Genomic DNA, 17773 nt, shown 5'->3' with positions numbered 1-17773 from the left:
ATTCCTCAAATACTGGTATTATTCTTCTTTCTGGCTTGGAATGCTTCAGTCCCCCCTTCTCTTCCCCAGCTTGCTCCCATCTTTCATCTAAATTGATCCTTTCCACCTGCAGTCCCAAAGGGAATGGCTAGGGAGGGGTGCAGAGCCAAAGTCCCCAGGGAACGCACCCTGGGCTAGCCTTAAAGCTTTCCCACCCAATCGCTGTCTGACATCCCAAGGGGCATTCCTCTGGAACTCAGGGATTCTGTAATACACCCTATCTTACATATGATGAGTGGGTAGAAATTTGGCATGCTTAGCTAGATGGGTGTCCCTGGGCAAGTGACCTAGTTCTTTCTGAGTCCAAGTGGGGACCCAGTTAATGCCTCTAACACATGCAAATCACCTAGTATGGCACCTAGCACACAGCATGCACTCTCTGAAGTGTTAGCTACTATCATCTTGACATCTATAAAAAGCCATCGTTTTGGTACAAAAAGTTGAGAAAAATGGAAAAAGCAACAAGACAATTACTAGGAATGGTTTACCTTACTTGTCCCATCCACTCGCCACCCCAGGCCTCCTCTTAAAGGAATATCCCACGCCCACCCCAAGCCCGTGGTCCATCTTTGGTCTGAGAAGGGGGTTGTCTTCCAAAGGCTAGTCGGCCACATTGGACCTGTGAGGCCTGCCTGGCTGGAGGAGCCAAGCAATGAAACGTTGCTCTCACTGTTTGATGGAGACATGGAGTGTCTGACAAAAGGAGCAGAGAGGCAGAAGAGAGGCCACTGCGGCTACTTCCTATCTGAGGCGGGGGTGTTTGGTCTGTTTGGGGTATCCTCCCTCAGTAAGCACCCCTTTTCCTGAGGAAGTCACACCAGAACAGAGGTGAGGGTAAACAGAAGAAAGGAGCAACTCTGCAGGAAGGGCAGTAGGGAGGCACGCCCCACAAGGCCGCCATCACGCCCTGGTAGCCCCTTGGAAGGCCAAGGCCAGATGCATGAGGAAGACAGTCTGGGCTTCACTCTGTGCTCTCATCTAAAGGAAGGAGTGCTGTGGTAGCTTTGATCTTTTTCAGTTTCACCCCACCCTGACAGAGGATAGAGATCTCATTCCACAGTTCTGGTTGGTTACCTAGGACTGGTGAATGGGTCCTTTTCCCCACCTCACTGAGTTTGTGTGAGGCATGGAGACTCCCTGGTCAAGAAAGTATGGGTCCCTCCTTTCCCAGACCCATTATCAGCTGATCTCAACTGTGCTCAAGGAAGGGGAAAAATTGCGATTCAGGACAAACAGATTGAATGATGGTGTGGTGGATGTCCCCGGCTACTGCATGGTTTTGCAAGTTGCTTTTCCACCTGGCTCCAAAGATGCTGCTCTTTCTTTTCCACACAATCCTGTGGGGCTGTGAAGCAAAAGAGCTGAGAGAATTAGCATCAGGTGCCTCTCTGGAGCAGCCCTACCTCATCTCCCAGGCTGGGTAAACACAGCACAGAGGGGCTTTCATTGAGTGATCCTCTCCCTTGACATTCTTCAAAAGTCCCCAGAGTTATAAAAAAATAAAACTAAGTGGTGTGTGGAGTGAATTCAACTTCTGTTGGGTTTCTGAGGAAGTTTAGCTACTAAAACTGGGAGTGTCTTTGACATGTGAGAAGTACGTCTTTGAGAATCTCTAGATAGACGCTAGATCCCATTTCCAAGAGAGGAGGAAATTCTTTTTTTGTGGGGGGGGGCGGTGCTGGGGATCGAACCTAGGGCCTGTGCTTACAAGGAAAGCACTCTACTGACTGCGCTATCTCCCCAGCCCCGAGAGGAGGAAATTCTAAGTAGACACCAATAGATGGGTTGCAAGCACAGTTCTGTTTTGAAACAAAGGACTATTTACAGATGTGCCCCAGTTAAAAATAAACAAACAAAAACCCTGAACTTCGAGGGATGTAGAAGGGCGATCATTGCATGCGTAAACAGCTTATCAGATTCCATTGAGTGCAAGATACACTTCAACATTGACATCCTTAAGACTAAAACGGGTCTCTAATGAGTTGATATCAGAGTTTGTCCGGGAGCATTCTTTACTTTCTTGGCAATACTGTAAGAACTGTGGATTCTACCACGGGCGGCCTCTTAGACTTGACACAGTATGCCAATGGACTGATGGAACGGTTGGCAGCCAGGTTTGGTTAGCTGCTGTGTCCTCTACTGTATTTTAACACATTATCTGATTTAGGAAGTTGCTAAGGTTGCCTACATGGCAGAGGGCCCAGGACAAAATAGGCTCTCAAGAAACGTTGAACAAACCTCAAAGAGTAAACTTATTGCTTCACAAGAGGCAGGCCTTCATGCTTTTGCAATAAAAACACTTTTAAAATGAATCATCTGTATATGTGTATATGTCCCCCTTACCCTAAAAAGTTTGCCCTTTTCGATCCTTGGATGAAAAATTATGTCCCCTTGAGAGAGTCCTGAAGGTCATTTAGAGGAGAGTGAGTGATAAGTACCTTAAAAAGACTATTTTAGAATAGAGGAGACAAACTCTACCTGGAGTAGCACCCAAGTCTACTGGCCCTGTATTCTTGTCTGTCCCAACATTCCTTGACAGGCCCTGATGAGTCACACTTTGTCCAGCCTTGGATGCCAGGGTGCCTGAACCAGATATTTGTGAATACTACACATTTTCCTGAAACACTAGGACACCAAATCTGTACAGCCCTCAGGTGGGGGAGGGGCAGGGCTTCTCGCAGAAGAAAGCCCCAATATCTGATATCAACAGCACTAGAGGAGAGTCTAGATTCCAAAGATGCTGGGTTCAGTGATTCCTCTCCTACAGACCTGCTCAAATATATCTGCATGTGGAATCGGGCACAGATTTTCAGCCCGTTTCACATTTTTAGCCCATTTAAAAATCTGTGATTTAGACATGTTTAATCATGTCACACTGAAAACGTAACTGTTCAGTCAGCAGATTTTTATTGAGCACCTGCTATCTGCCTAGTGCTACTCCTTCCATGAGACAGCCATGAATCCCAAGTCACGCCCTCACGGAGATCCTCATGCAGTGAGGAGGAGCGTCAAGGCTCTCCTGGACGTACCCAATGCTCACTCTCAGGATTTAGGTTCTACTTCATCAAGTTCTTACCAAGCAGACGGCTTCAGTTTCCTGTTGTGTGTGACTGCCGCATCCTGTTTTCTGGAGTAGGTGTAAGGGACACAGGTCAATGTCTTTCACGGAGATTCTCCTCAGGATACTCATTGTCATGTGATTTCCTGTCTGGAGCATGCAACAGAGAGCCCAAGAATTATTAAGAAGACGGCCGTCCCCTGTGTCAGTGCAACTGCAACTCACAATCCAAATGACAACAAGCAGGAGATGTGCCCAAAAATCCCTTTTCTTTCTAGAAACCAGAACCTATGTCTGAGTTTTTGTCTTTGCTTTGTATGTGTGAACAGGCAGAGAACAATACACCCTCCTCCACATCTTGAGAACATCTATTTCCTTGTTTCTTTTCCAGAAATGACTGGAAAATTAGCTCTAGGCCAGGGAATAATATCCCCATCCCCACCCCCTGCCCTCCATAACCTTGTGCACATTTCAGACAGTCCACTACCAATGCACTTGTAGTTTGGATATAGGCCTGGAGGAAAAAGGACCAATGTAATATAGAGATTCCATGATTGGGTGAGGGTTCCAGCCCGACTCCAGAACTTCAAACAGCCTGCATTATTAAAATAAGCCCTAGAACAGTTCATCCAAGTCACATCCAGCACACACACAGCCTCCTCCAGGAGGAGGATTGCCTTAACTGCAGACGTGGGATTCCATCCTGACACCCAGCAGTTGCGCAAGACTGGCGGCTTATGCAGTTTTCTGTCCAGGAAGCAGATGGACTGGACCAGGTCGTTGAAATGCATGGCCGAGTCTGTCCTCAGGAGGGCTATGTTATTGCTCATTGAGCGGTTATCAAATTTCTCGTGGATGATGATGGTATTGACGGGATACTCTGTGTGAGCAATATTTCTGTGATCCATGTTAGCTATACCAACCATAACTATGGCGGCCTTCCTGGAGAGAGAGAAAGCAAGAGAACATTGAGAAGCCATGGCTGCCAGGAGCTTCACATTTCCTCGTTTTCCTACCAGCATGAAATGGGCATCCAACTCATCTTCCCTGGGCTTATTTTTACTCATTCCTTTTGATTCCTTTTGGTCTCCAGGAAATATTTTCCAAATCCCTAGGCTTGTGCCCTCCCTTGGGAGCCTGAAGGATCTTCTATGTCACACCCTTTGTCCCACCCCCAAAGACAATCTTGTTACCACGTTGAACTTTCTATGAATGTTTTTAAAAACATATCTGTAGTCATGCCAATTATGTAAGCCTCCTGTTTTTAGCACTTGACAATTTAGTACAAGCATCTTTCCATCATATACTTTGTAAATACACTCTGGGGGAAGTTCTGGTTTTACTAGTGATGGGGTTAAGTTTAAGTTAAGGTGGCAAGGAGTCCCTTGGTCATCCGGATGAACAAAATAAAGTCATTCTACATTTGGTCATATCATTTATTCTCTAACACAGGGAACTTGTGAAAAGGAAAGGAGAAGCTAACAGCAGGAAGCTGGAGCAGCAGGTATAAACCAGACTTCTCCCAGGTGGACTAGAACGAATGGTCACTCTACCCTGAGGTAGAAAAGAGCGACTGCAGACTTCTCTATAACAAGAGCCAATTCCAGAAGCCAGAGTTGGGTGGGGTGGGCTGAAACCTTTAAAATCCTCAAAAAGAAAGAAGTCATGAGCCATGAAATCTGTCCTTAAGTGATGATTCAGGATTAAGGACAGCACAATGCTTTTGAATATGCAAAGACCCAAGGAAACATGGTTCTTGGGAGCCCTTTTGTACACTACCCGAAGACACATTTCAGCCAAACCTAGGGTCCAATGGAGAAAATCTAGAGAAAGGACTGTCAGGAAGTGTGAAATTCATTATAATATTGGACTAAACTTAAAAAACTTTCAAATCTTATAGATTAAAATAAAAATGTAAACCCTGGCAAAAATCAAATAGCATAACAAGTTAGAAAGTAAGTCAAAGGCAGGTATGTAAACCAATGTTTTCATCTTTTGAGGAGTCTTAAACATTTTATTATTTTTGTACAACTAATATATGTAATAATGCAACATGCAAATACATAAATGAAATGAACACATATTAATCCATTAAAACTGGATGATGAAAGAGGAGAGAAGTGGAGAGACAGGAGTCCTGGCACTGGCCACCGCAGAGTCTTGGAAGGACTGTCTAGAAAGAAGCAGAGGATTTGGGGGTTTTACACGAAATTATAGCTCTAAGCCAAAAAAGGTTTTTCATTCTGAAAACCAGAATGAAAAAACAAACTTTCCAAATTTGTCAGCGGAGACATCTAAAGCAAAAGAAATGCCATAGAGTGAAAAGAAAACCAGAACACACAACCAAAAACAGGAATGAGAAGCAGGGGTCACATCCCAAGCATTGACTCAGAGAAGAGCATTAAGTAAGATGACAATCGTCTCTTAGAAACAACAATGAATTCAGTCTGTAATGAAGTGACCCAGGGCTCATAAAATAAAAACCACGGGACACAGGAGGAGAAAAAGCCAGAAGCTTGCTCTTGGTAGGAGATTTCAACTCACCTCTATCAGTCCAGTAGATGATCAGGTAGACTTCCTCTTCCATTTTTTTTAATGTACTAAATTATATATCAAAGACAGAGAATGAACTTTTTAATTTACTTTTGGAAAATATTACCATAGTCCACATATAGCAGACTACAGGACAATCCCAAAAAATGGCTACATAACTCACCATGCAGCATAACTCAAAATGAATAAAGTTAGGGAAAAACCGACAAATGACCCTAGCATCTGGATATTTTAAAACTCTGTCTTTAATAAAACATTTGAGTCAGAGCAAAACTCAAAACCTGAGCTCAACACTTAAAACCAGGACTAAGTGATAGCGAAGAGCAACAATGAGAACTCTAACAGAAAGTAGAACTTCCACGCAGGGCTTGTTGGCAAGAGCAATGGAGATTATATAAAGGCGTGTCTTTTTAATTCCATCTTTCCACACCTAGGTTATTCATACAACACCATATTTGCATGTGTGTGAAATAATATTTGTACAACTCTACTGCAGCATTTTTGATATTAGTAAAAGATTGGAACCATTCAAATTTCCATTCTTAATGGACTGTGTGATTATGGCATATCCAAAATGGGATATTGTACAGTTGGCCCAAAGAATATAAACTATGCAAATATGATTCGTATCTATAAGATAAGTTCTCCAAAATTCATGATAGAGTGAGAAAAGCTAAGAGAGGAATAAGGTGGATGGTGAGCTAGCAGTTGTATCGGGGGTGTTATGGACTGAATTTCATCCCCCCGCCCAAAAAATTGCATAAGTTGAAACCCTGACCACCAGTGTGACTGCATTTAGAGAGTAATTGGAGTTAAAGAGGCAGGGCTGTAATTCAATAGGACATATGTCTTTATTGGTGGGGAGGATACACCAGGGGCATCCACATAGAGAAAAGCCACACAATACAGCTAGAAGCAGTCACCAGTAAGCCAAGGAGAGAGGACTCAGGAGAAACCAAACCTGCCAACACCAGAACTATGACAAATAAATTTCTTTTGTCAACTTTAGCAAACCGATACAAATTTTAGCCCTGGAGTCCCACCGTTAACCCCACAGCTCCTATGGTAGCCTTGAATGGCCCTTTCCCATCCGGCTTCCTCTGCTGATTGATGTTCTAGTGGTTTTTCTCCTGTCCTTGGTGTCATAAGGCAGAAACAAGGACCTCAAGTCTCCATCCCCTACCTAGTTTGGCAGCAGGGTTTTTTGTTGTTGTTTTGTTATTTTGTTCCAAAATTAAATTACTTAAAAATGTGAAAGTGCCTTTGAACTGGGAAATGGGTAGAGGCTGGAAGAGTTTTTGAGGCACCTGTTTTCAAAATCTGTACTGCCTTGGAAGGACTGGAGATAGAAATATGGTTGCAGAAGTTTCTTCTATCGAGGTCTCAGATGGAAAAGAGGAAACTTATTGGAAATAAGAAGAAAGATGATCCTTGTTATAAAATGGCCAAAGAGGCGGAGGAGCTTTGGCTGAATCGTGTGTTTGCATTTTGTGGAGAAGGTACCATTGCTACCTTAGATACCTGAGGTTTCTAAGCCAAGCATTGAAGACGCAGCCTTACTTCTCCTTATTGCTTATAGTAAAATGTCAGAAGAAATTGAAAACGTAAGTGTTAAGCAAAAAGGAACCAGAATTTAAAGATTTGGAAAATTCTCAGCCTGTCAATATTGAAAAAAAAGAATAAAAAAGCATGTCCTAGAGAGAGCATTAAGGATGTGGCTGGACTTCTACTTGATAAAGAGCTTATGGGATTCTCTAATACCAGGAGAAACACAGCTAATCTGGAACAAAGGAGACAGAACAGGATGAAATAAAGGAAGGTGTTAGATTTCTTGGATTCTTCAGGACAGGGTGTTAGAGTGAATGTGCCTTTTCCTTCAGAGAAGGGAAGGAAGACCCCATGGGTGATTCAGAGGCCAGCAGGGCTGCCACCCCCACCTTGGGCTCAGAGTGCACAGGCCTGGATGCAGGGCTGTCTCCTCAGTTTCAGTGGACGAGGCTGCCACAGACCAGTGCCCCAAGGACAAGGCCTCCAACCAGAGCTCCGGTGTAGGAGTCCCTGCTCAAGGGCTGAGCGGGCAAGGCTACTCCAGTGAGGCTAGAGGGCAGAGCATCTATCCTAAAAACGGTTATTCTTAAACCTTCAGATCTGGGGCAGGGGGAAAGAAAGATGGCGGAATGAGACAAACATCATTACCCTATATTCATGTATGATCACACAAATGGTGTGATTCTACATCCTGTACAACCAGAGAAGTGAAACGTTGTACTCCATTTGTGTACCATGAATCAAAATGCATTCTGCTGTCATGTATAACTAAAAGGAACAAACAATAAAAAAAAAAAACGAACCTTAAGATCTAAGGATTTGCCTTCATAGATTTTAGACTTGCTTGGAATGAATCACCCCATCATTTTGATTTGTCCCCTTTGGAATGGAAATATCTATTTTAGGTCTGTCCTACCATTGTATTTTGTAAGCATACAGTGGGTTGGGTTTTTCAGGTTTCACATGTGGAGAATTTTGCCTCAGTAAGAATCACACCTCTGTACCACTAATACCTGATTTAGATAAGATTTTATACTTGGAGTTGATGCTGGAATGGGTTAAGACTTTGGTCTGCTGGGATGGGATGAAAGTATGCCAGAAGGATAAGAATTTTGGGGTTGACTAGGCAAGAACGAATTGTATCCCTCCAAAATTCATAGGTGGAAGTCCCATTGGCCCCAGTGTGACCATAATTGGAGAAAGAACTCTTTTCTCCATATTTGGAGATAGAGGTAACTAAGGTCAAATGAAGTCATAAAAGTGGAGTCCTAATCCAATAGGATTAGTGTCCTCTTAAGAAGGGCTACAGGTATAACTTAATACTAGAGCCCTTGCCTGACAGGCATGAGGCCCTGGGTTCAATTTTCAGAAGAACACAAACATTATATTCTTGGACTTTTAGCCTCCAGAATCCCCCAAAATGCATTTCTGTTGTTTAAAACACCCAGCCTATGATGTCTTGTTATGGTAGCTTGAGATGGCTTAAACAGGGGCTGGAGGGAAAAAAATTCCCTGTCAATAGATACAAGAATCAATGGGGGGGGCCTTCCAAGATGGCAGACTAGAGGGTGGCTGCATTTCATGTTGCTCCAGGACTCAGGATTCAAGAAGAGGAAATACTGAGAGACTTGGGACCAACTCAAAGCCACCCGGTGAGTCTCTCCCATTGGGGAGGCATCCTGGATGGGGTGGTAGTCCCAGAATGCAGGGAACTGTGTGAAGTAGAGCTGCCCAACGAGACACCCCTCCCCCGCTGGAGCAGTGAACTCGGACAACTGGGAGCATCGTAGAGGAGACCACTCAGCACGACGCTGGGACTTGGAGCAACCCACCAGGGCTCCAGGCGGCTGCCCAGAGGAGGAGCTGCATGGCGAGCTGTTTGGACTCAGAGCGACTGCTCCTGAACACCAGGGGGCTGCCCGGAGGAGGAGGAGGAGCGCAGCGGGTCACTTGGGCTCAGAGTGACTGCACCGGGGCTACGGGCAGCTGCCTGGAGGAGGAGGAGGTGTGCGGTGAGTTGCTTGGACTCGTAGCGACCGCATGGAACACCGGGTGGCTGCCCAGAGGAAGAGGCGTGCGGCGGGTCGCTGGGACTTGGAGCAACTGCACGGGGCTCCAGGTGGCTGCTCAGAGGAGGGGTCGCATAGCCAGGCGATTAGGTGCAGAGCAGGGTCCCAGGACCTAGGCAGCTTCTTGGTGGAAAAGCCGCACAGAGACAAGCTGAGGGGCAGAGCGAAGGTTCCAGGACTGTGGGCAGATTCTCGAGGAGGGGCAGCCTAAGGAGACTCATCTACGAAGGGCGAGACTCCCAGGCATAGGAGGTAGGTCCGGGCCCCTGGGAATGTTGCAGAGGAAGGCTGCCCAACCCAGGAGGTAGTTGTGGATTGAGGGGAACCTCTAGGAGGGGAACCGACCAGTGAGACCTCCCCACTGGGTGAGTCTTCCCTGCCGGGTGAGGTTTTCCCACAAGGATGGTTAAACCAGAGACACAGGCCCAAACAGGCCTTGCCTCAGCCCACAGCCTAGTTCCCCTTTGGATGACCATTGGTCAACAAGTGGAGGCACTTCTGCCCACTAGCAGGGAATATACCCCACCTGAAGGCCACCACCCCTAGAGAGGCAGCTTCCTTGTGGAGCACCACATTATTAATTTCATCCAAGACTTCAGGCTACTGAAGGCTAAGAGGGGATATACTAGAAATCTTCAGGGACATTATAAGTCAATAGAGGAAATCTGCAATATCTCAGCGGTCCACTGATACTGAACAATATGAGAAAACAAGGAAAGAAAATGCTGCAAACAAATCTAGATGTTACATCAATGAAACCCAATGACAGCATGGCAGAAGAAATGACAGAAAAGGAGTTCAGAATGTACATAATTAAAATGATCAGGGAAGCAAACAATGAGATGAAAGAGCAAATGCAGGCATTGAATGATGAGATGAAAGAGCAAATGCAGGCATTGAATGATCACACCAATCGACAGAAGAGCAAATACAGGAAGCAAAAGATCATTTCAATAAAGAGTTAGAGATATTGAAAAAAAAACCAAACAGAAATCCTTGAAATGAAGGAAACAACCAAATTAAGAACTCCATAGAAAGCATATCCAATAGTATAGAACACCTGGAAGACAGAACCTCAGATATTGAACACAAAATATTTAACCTTGAAAACAAAGTTGACCAAACAGAAGATGGTAAGAAATCATGAACAGAATCTCCAAGAACTATGGGATATCATGAAAAGGCCAAATTTAAGAATTATTGGAATTGAGGAAGGCTTAGAGAAACAAACCAAAGGAATGAACAATCTGTTCAATGAAAAAATATCAGAAAATTTCCCAAATCTGAAGAATGAGATGGAAAATCAAGTACAAGAGGCTTATAGGACTCCAAATACACAAAATTACAACAGACCCACACCAAGGCACATTATAATGAAAATACGTAACATACAAAATTAAGACAGAATTTTAAAGGCTGTGAGAGAAAAGAATCAAATTACATTCAGGGGGAAACCAATACGGATATCAGCAGATTTTTCAATCCAGACCCTAAAAGCTAGAAGGGCCTGGAACAACATTTTTCAAGACCTGAAAGAAAATGGATGCCAACCAAGAATCTTATACCCAGCAAAACTTACTTTCAGATTTGACGATGAAATAAGATCCTTCCATGATAAACAAAAGTTAAAAGAATTTACAAAAAGAAAGCCAGCATTTCAGAACATTCTCAGCAAAATATTCCATGAGGAAGAGATGAAAAACAAAGAAGCAAATCAGCAAAGGGAGGAATTATCCTAAAGGAATTGTCAAATAAAGGGGGAACCAAGTCATGTCAAAAAATAAAAAAAAAATTTAAAAATGAGCCAAATGACCGGGAATACAAATCATATCTCAATAATAACCCTGAATATTAATGACCTGAACTCATCAGTCAAAAGACATAGACTGGCAGATTGGATTAAAAAGAAAGATCCAACAATATGTTGCCTGCAAGAGACTCACCTCATAGAAAAAGATACCCATAGACTCAAGGTGAAAGGATGGGGGAAAATATACCATGCACATGGACTCAGCAAAAAAGCTGGAGTATCCTTCCTCATATCAGATAATGTGGACTTCAAGCCAAAGTTAGTCAGAAGGGATAAAGAAGGACATTTCGTACTGCTTAAGGGAAGCATAAATCAGCAAGATATAACAATCATAAACATCTATGCCCCAAACAGTGGCTCATCCATGTATGTCAAACAAATCCTTCTCAATTTCAGAAACCAAATAGGCCCTAACACAATAATACTAGGTGATTTTAACACGCCTCTCTCACCACTGGACAGATCTTCCAGACAAAAATTGAACAAAGAAACCATAGATCTCAATAACACAATCAATAATTTAGACGTAATGGACATTTATAGAATAAGAGTGAATACACTTCCATCCAACCAAGAGCGAATACACTTTCTTCTCAGCAGCACATGTATCCTTCTCTAAAATAGACCATATATTATGCCACAAAACTAATGTTAGCAAATACAAGAAGATAGAGACACTACCTTGTATTCTATCAGATCATAATGGATTGAAAATAGAAATAAATGAAAGAGTAAAAAACAGAAACTACTCCAACACCTGGAGATTAAACAATATGCTATTATATGATGAATGGATAACAGAAGATATTAGGAAGGAAATTAAAAAATTCTTAGAGGTAAACGAGAACAAAGAAACATCATATCAAAATCTCTGGGACACTATGAAAGCAGTACTTAGAGGAAAATTTATTTCATGGAGTGCATTCAATAAAAGAAGTAAAAATCAACAAATAAATGACCTAACACTACAGCTCAAAGCCCTAGAAAAAGAAGAACAGACCAACACCAAAGGTAGTAGAAGACAGGAAATAGTTAAACTCAGAGCTGAAATCAACGAAATTGAAACAAACAAACAAACAAAAAATACAAAAAATTGACAAAATAAATAGTTTGTTCTTTGAAAAAAATAAACAAAATTGATAAACCCTTAGCCACACTAACAAAGAGAAGATGAGAGAAAACCCAAATCACTAAAATTCGGAATGAACAAGGAAATATCACAGCAGACACGAGTGAAATACAAAACGTAATTAGAAGTTATTTTGAAAATCTATACTCCAACAAAATAGAAAATTTCAAAGACATCAACAGGTTTCTAGGGACATATGAATTGCCTAAACTGAACGAGGAGGACATACACAATTTAAATAGACCAATTTCAAGTAATGAAATAGAAGTCATCAAAAGCCTACCAACAAAGAAAAGTCCAGGACCAGATGGGTTCTCAGTCGAGTTCTACAAAACCTTTAAAGAAGAGCTCATTCCAATACTTCTCAAAGTATTCCATGAAATAGAAGAGGAGGGAACCCTCCCAAACTCATTCTATGAAGCCAATATTACCCTGATACCTAAACCAGACACATCGAGGAAAGAAAATTTCAGACCAATATCCTTAAATGAACATCGACGCAAAAATTCTCAACAAAATTTTAGCAAATCACATACAAAAACATATTAAAAAGATAGTGCACCATGATCAAGTGGGTTTCATCCCAGGGATGCAAGGTTGGTTCAACATCAGGAAATCAATAAATGTAACTCACCATATCAATAGACTTAAAGTCAAGAACCACATGATTATTTCAATAGATGCAGAAAAAGTATTTGATAAAATACAGCACCCCTTCATGCTCAAAACACTAGAAAAAATAGGGATAGTGGGAACATTCCTTAACATCGTAAAGGCCATCTATGCTAAGCCCATGGCTAATATCATTCTAAATGGTGAAAAACTGAAAGCATTCCCCCTAAAAACTGAAACAAGGCAGGGATGCCCCCTTTCACCACTTCTATTCAATATCGTCCTTGAAACTCTAGCCAGAGCAATTAGACAGACGAAAGAAATTAAAGGGATACGAAAAGGAAAAGAAGAACTCAAACTATCCCTATTTGCTGATGACATGTTTATATATTTAGAGGAACCTGGAAATTCCACCAGAAAACTCTTAGAACTCATAAGTGAATTCAGTCAAGTAGCAGGATATAAGATCAATACGCATAAATCTAATGCATTTTTATACATAAGTGATGAATCTAGCTTCAAAAAAAATAAAATACTTGGGAATCAATCTAACAAAAGAGGTGAAAGACCTCTACAATGAGAACTACAGAACACTAAAGAAAGAAATTAAAGAAAACCTTAGAAGATGGAAAGATCTCCCATGTCCTTGGATAGGCAGAATTAATATTGTCAAAATGGCCATACTACCAAAAGTGCTCTACAGATTCAATGAAATTCCAATTAAAATCCCAGTGACATACCTTACAGAAATAGAGCAAGCAATCATGAAATTCATCTGGAAGAATAAGAAACCCAGAATAGCTAAAGCAATCCTTTGTAGGAAAAATGAAGCTGGGGGTATCGCAATACCAGAACTTCAACTATACTACAAAGCAATAGTAACAAAAACGGCATGGTATTGGTACCAAAATAGACAGGTAGATCAATGGTACAGAATAGAGGACATGGACACAAACCCAAACAAATACAATTTTTTCATACTAGACAAAGGTGCCAAAAATATGCAATGGAGAAAAGATAGCCTCTTCAACAAATGGTGCTGGGAAAATTGGAAATCCATATGCAACAGATTGAAACTAAACCCATATCTCTCACCATGCACGAAACTAAACTCAAAATGGATTAAGGACCTCAGAATCAGACCAGAGACCCTGCAGATTACAGAAGAAAAAGTAGGTCCAGATCTTCAACATGTCGGCTTAGGACCAGACTTCCTCAACAGGACTCCCATAGCACAAGAAATAAAAGCAAGAATCAACAACTGGGATAGATTCAAACTAAAAAGTTTTCTCTCAGCAAAGGAAACTATCAGCAATGCGAAGAAAGAGCCTACAGAGTGGGAGAATATCTTTGCCAATCATACTTCAGATAGAGCACTAATCTCCAGAATCTATAAAGAACTCAAAAAACTCTACACCAAGAATACAAATAACCCAGTTGACAAATGGGCTAAGGAAATGAACAGACACTTCACAGAAGAAGATCTACAAGCAATCAACAAACATATGAAAAAATGTTCCACATCCCAAGTAGTAAGAGAAATGCAAATCAAAACCACCCTAAGATTCCAATTAGAATCCAAATTAGGAAAGCAGTGTGGAGATTCCTTAGAAAACTGGAATGGAACCACCACTTGACCCAGCTATCCCACTCCTTGGCCTATACCCAAAGGACTTAAAATCAGCATACTACAGAGATACAGCCACATCAATGTTCATAGCTGCTCAATTCACAATAGCCAGGCTGTGGAACCAACCTAGATGCCCTTCAATTGATGAATGGATAAAGAAACTGTGGTATATATATACAATGGAATATTACTCAGCCATAAAGAATAATAAAATTATGGCATTTGCAGGCAAATGGATGAAATTGGAGAATATCATGCTAAGTGAGATAAGCCAATCTCAAAAAACCAAAGGACGAATGATCTTGCTGATAAGTGGATGATGACACATAATGGGGGATGGGAGGGGTTAGTGTTAGGCTTAGAGTTAGGGTTGGGGGGGCAACAATGGAGGAAGGAAGGGCTATATAGAGGGAAAAGAGGGGTGGTAGGGGTGGGGGAAGGGAAAAAATAACAGAATGAATCAAATGACATTACCCTATGTAAATTTATGATTACATAAATGGTATGCCTTTACTCCATGTACAGAGAAACAACGTGTATCCCATTTGTTTACAATTTAAAAAAAAAAGAATCAATGGGGTCTAGGGATATAGTTCAGTGGCAGAGCACTTGCCTAGCATGTGTGAAGCCCTGGGTTCCATCCTCGCACACACACACACACAAAGAATCAGTACATCTAGTCCTATAAGTATATAGATATCCATGCATGCATTGGGTAGTTAAGGAAAAACAGCCAAGAAATTATTAACAGAACATGGTGTAAGGGAGGGAAACTAGTGCCTGAGGGACAGGGCAGGAGGGAACTGCTAGTCACTTTATCTTTGGTTCCTCATGTACATGAATCTATGTGCATATATTTTCAGTTAAAAAAGTAAATCATGTTAAAAATTCAGCAACTACACAACAATCTATCAATGATTTATATTAAAATTTATTTAGTTAATTATACTATATATGCTCTTTCCACATGTTATATATTTTATTTCTATAGTATATATTATCACATATTGCATATTCTATACATGAAAGAAATTATACTAGTTTATTCAGCTGTGATAATTGGATTTTAGATTCTTTTTAGTGTTTTGTATGTGATTATCCTATGAACAACTTTGTGCAGAAATCTTGTCCAGTGGTTGAAATTATTTTCTTAATGTTGATTTCCCAAAATAAAACCATTGGTCCCCAAGTGAGAGATTTTACAAATATTTGCAAAAATATTTTAGAGATATTTACAAAAAAAATTTTTTTCTGGTTTCCAAGATTATATGCTTATTGTGCAGAATTTAGCAAATACAGAAAAGTTCAAAGAAGAAAATAAAATTCACGTGTGCTCTGATCTCCTAGAAATAAGCGCTCTTAAGGGGTTTCTGAATTTCCTCAGTCTTTTCTCTGGGCACATATATTTGTGGCAGGGACATTTGTAGGGTCTAAGGTGTCTCTATGTAAGGTCTATGACTCGCTTAGCGGGATAAACGGTGGGGACGTCTAATATTAAGAGTCGGTGCCTCTGTGATTGCAGTGAAATCAGATGAAAGTCCTGCCTGTAGGGAATGGAGGAAAAGGCACTTTGCTCCTCAGTCGCCACCCGCAAGTCCTCAGCGCAGAGGCGCCTTGGCAACTTGCGATTGTAGAAACCCAGGTTCGCGGCAGAGAAAAAGCTGGGAACCAGCCCCCTGGCGGTGGGAAGCCGCCCTGCCCTGCAAGACCTTTTCGACTCAGCAGGCACCAGCCACCCCGCTCCCCTGTCCTCCGGGTACTGGCCTGTTTTGAAAGGCAGATGCGATGCTGAGGATCCAGAACTCGCTGAGGATGCAGCCGAAGGCCAGGTGGGTGTACCGCAAGTCCTGTACCGACACCACCCAGGGGAACTGCGTGCTGATGACCAGGTTCTCCTCCGAACGGTCCTTAAGTGGGAACTTCTGGAGGCCGCAACCTGCAGGGGGAGCGTGGGCCTCACTGCGGGGCAAGGGGTTAGTGACCTGTAGGCGGCCACCATCCACCAGCTTGGGGACCCTTCTCCTGCTGGCTCTCTTCTTGCTCATTATGATTCTGCTACCCGTTTCTTTTCTTTCCTTATCCTAGGAGGTGGCCTTCCACATTAAAGATGTTTGGTGGCATCTTTGGACCTAAAAAAATCACATCTATTGATATTAATGCTCATCTGTTGAGCATGCAGCACTACACTCCAGGCAGTACCTGAGCTTCTGATATGTCCCCAACCCCCAAACTGTCCTCTGGGACCTGGGCAGTGGAGATGCTTTTCTGCCAAGTTAAAACTATAATTTGCTTTTCTTTCTCTTCTTTTCTTACTACGGTAGGTGGAATTTTCCAGAGGCTTGGTGATGTCATCCCTCTGATGGCTAATGGTATGTGTAAATCTGTGTGTTCTTATGTTTTAAGTTTTTCCTAGTTTAAATTTCTAATATGGTAAATACAGAAAGCTATAGCCCCAGAAAGCAAAAAGTCTTTGGGCATCATCAATAATTTTCCAGAGTGTTAAAGGGTCCTGAGAAAAGTTCGATAATTGCCAGCATTCACCACCTCACACAATCCCCCGACAACCCTGAGGGTTGGGTGTTGTCACTCTCAGCTCCTGGGTGAGAAAATCAAGGGTTAGGGTGACTAACCCTTGTCTGGTTTACACAGCTGGTAGTGTATGAGGCCATTCCAGATGAATCCAAACTCCATCCTCTCAACCTCAATGTTTACGTTCCAGCCACATCTCATATCCTCGAATCCACCCTTGCTCTCTCCCAGCAAGCTGTGTGAGTCTCCCTGCCATGTCAGTTTTGCTTGGAATATATCCCTAGGATGTAACATGGTGCCTGGCACCTAGTAGTTGCTCAGTAAGTTACCTGGTTCATGAACAAAAGGCCTCTGCCCACCAAGGCTCCCTGACCCCTTGTCATTGAGGGGCTAAAAGGTGCTGGCTATTGGGGCTCATCTGTGTCCTCCACCAGTTCTGCGTGGCCTCTGCCTTCCAACTATCCAACTGCACAATCTCTTGGGAAGCCTGGATTTTGTTTCCAGTGAGATTTAAATGTTGATTAATGTTTTAAATAATATACTCCCCTACCAGTGCTGGGTTGGTCCAGGATGGTCCTGTCTTGCCCTGAATTTAAAAAAAAAAAAAAAATTCTATATACATAGAGTCATGGAGAGTGTTAGGATGTCAGAACAGGAGGACTCAAGATTGATCTACTTGGGAGGGAGTACCCCACAAATAGGTGCAATGAAAGAAAATTAAAAACAAAATATATTTGAGACAGGAAGGAGAGAGGGAGGAAAAAAGGAAAGTATGGAAGGAAGAAAAAAGAAAGGG

At 42.2% G+C, this 17773-nt stretch overlaps 1 protein-coding gene across 3 annotated transcripts in view; it reads right to left on the bottom strand.

The window, feature by feature from the left end:
* Window positions 1-17773, bottom strand: part of PRSS54 (serine protease 54) — a 57304-nt gene that overhangs the window by 834 nt on the left and 38697 nt on the right. For all 3 annotated transcript variants that reach the window (XM_079117253.1, XM_079117254.1, XM_079117255.1), the window contains 3 exons: window positions 16209-16384; window positions 3781-4035; window positions 3116-3247 (listed from right to left, as the gene is read on the bottom strand). In XM_079117253.1, coding sequence (XP_078973379.1) covers window positions 3116-3247; window positions 3781-4035; window positions 16209-16384 — 563 coding nt within the window. The remainder of the gene's footprint in view (window positions 1-3115; window positions 3248-3780; window positions 4036-16208; window positions 16385-17773) is intronic.

The sequence above is a fragment of the Sciurus vulgaris genome (assembly GCF_902686455.1).
Source record: "Sciurus vulgaris genome assembly, chromosome: 17".
In the NCBI taxonomy this organism is placed as follows: Eukaryota; Metazoa; Chordata; class Mammalia; order Rodentia; family Sciuridae; genus Sciurus; species Sciurus vulgaris.
This window is presented reverse-complemented; position numbering and strand designations above follow the sequence as displayed.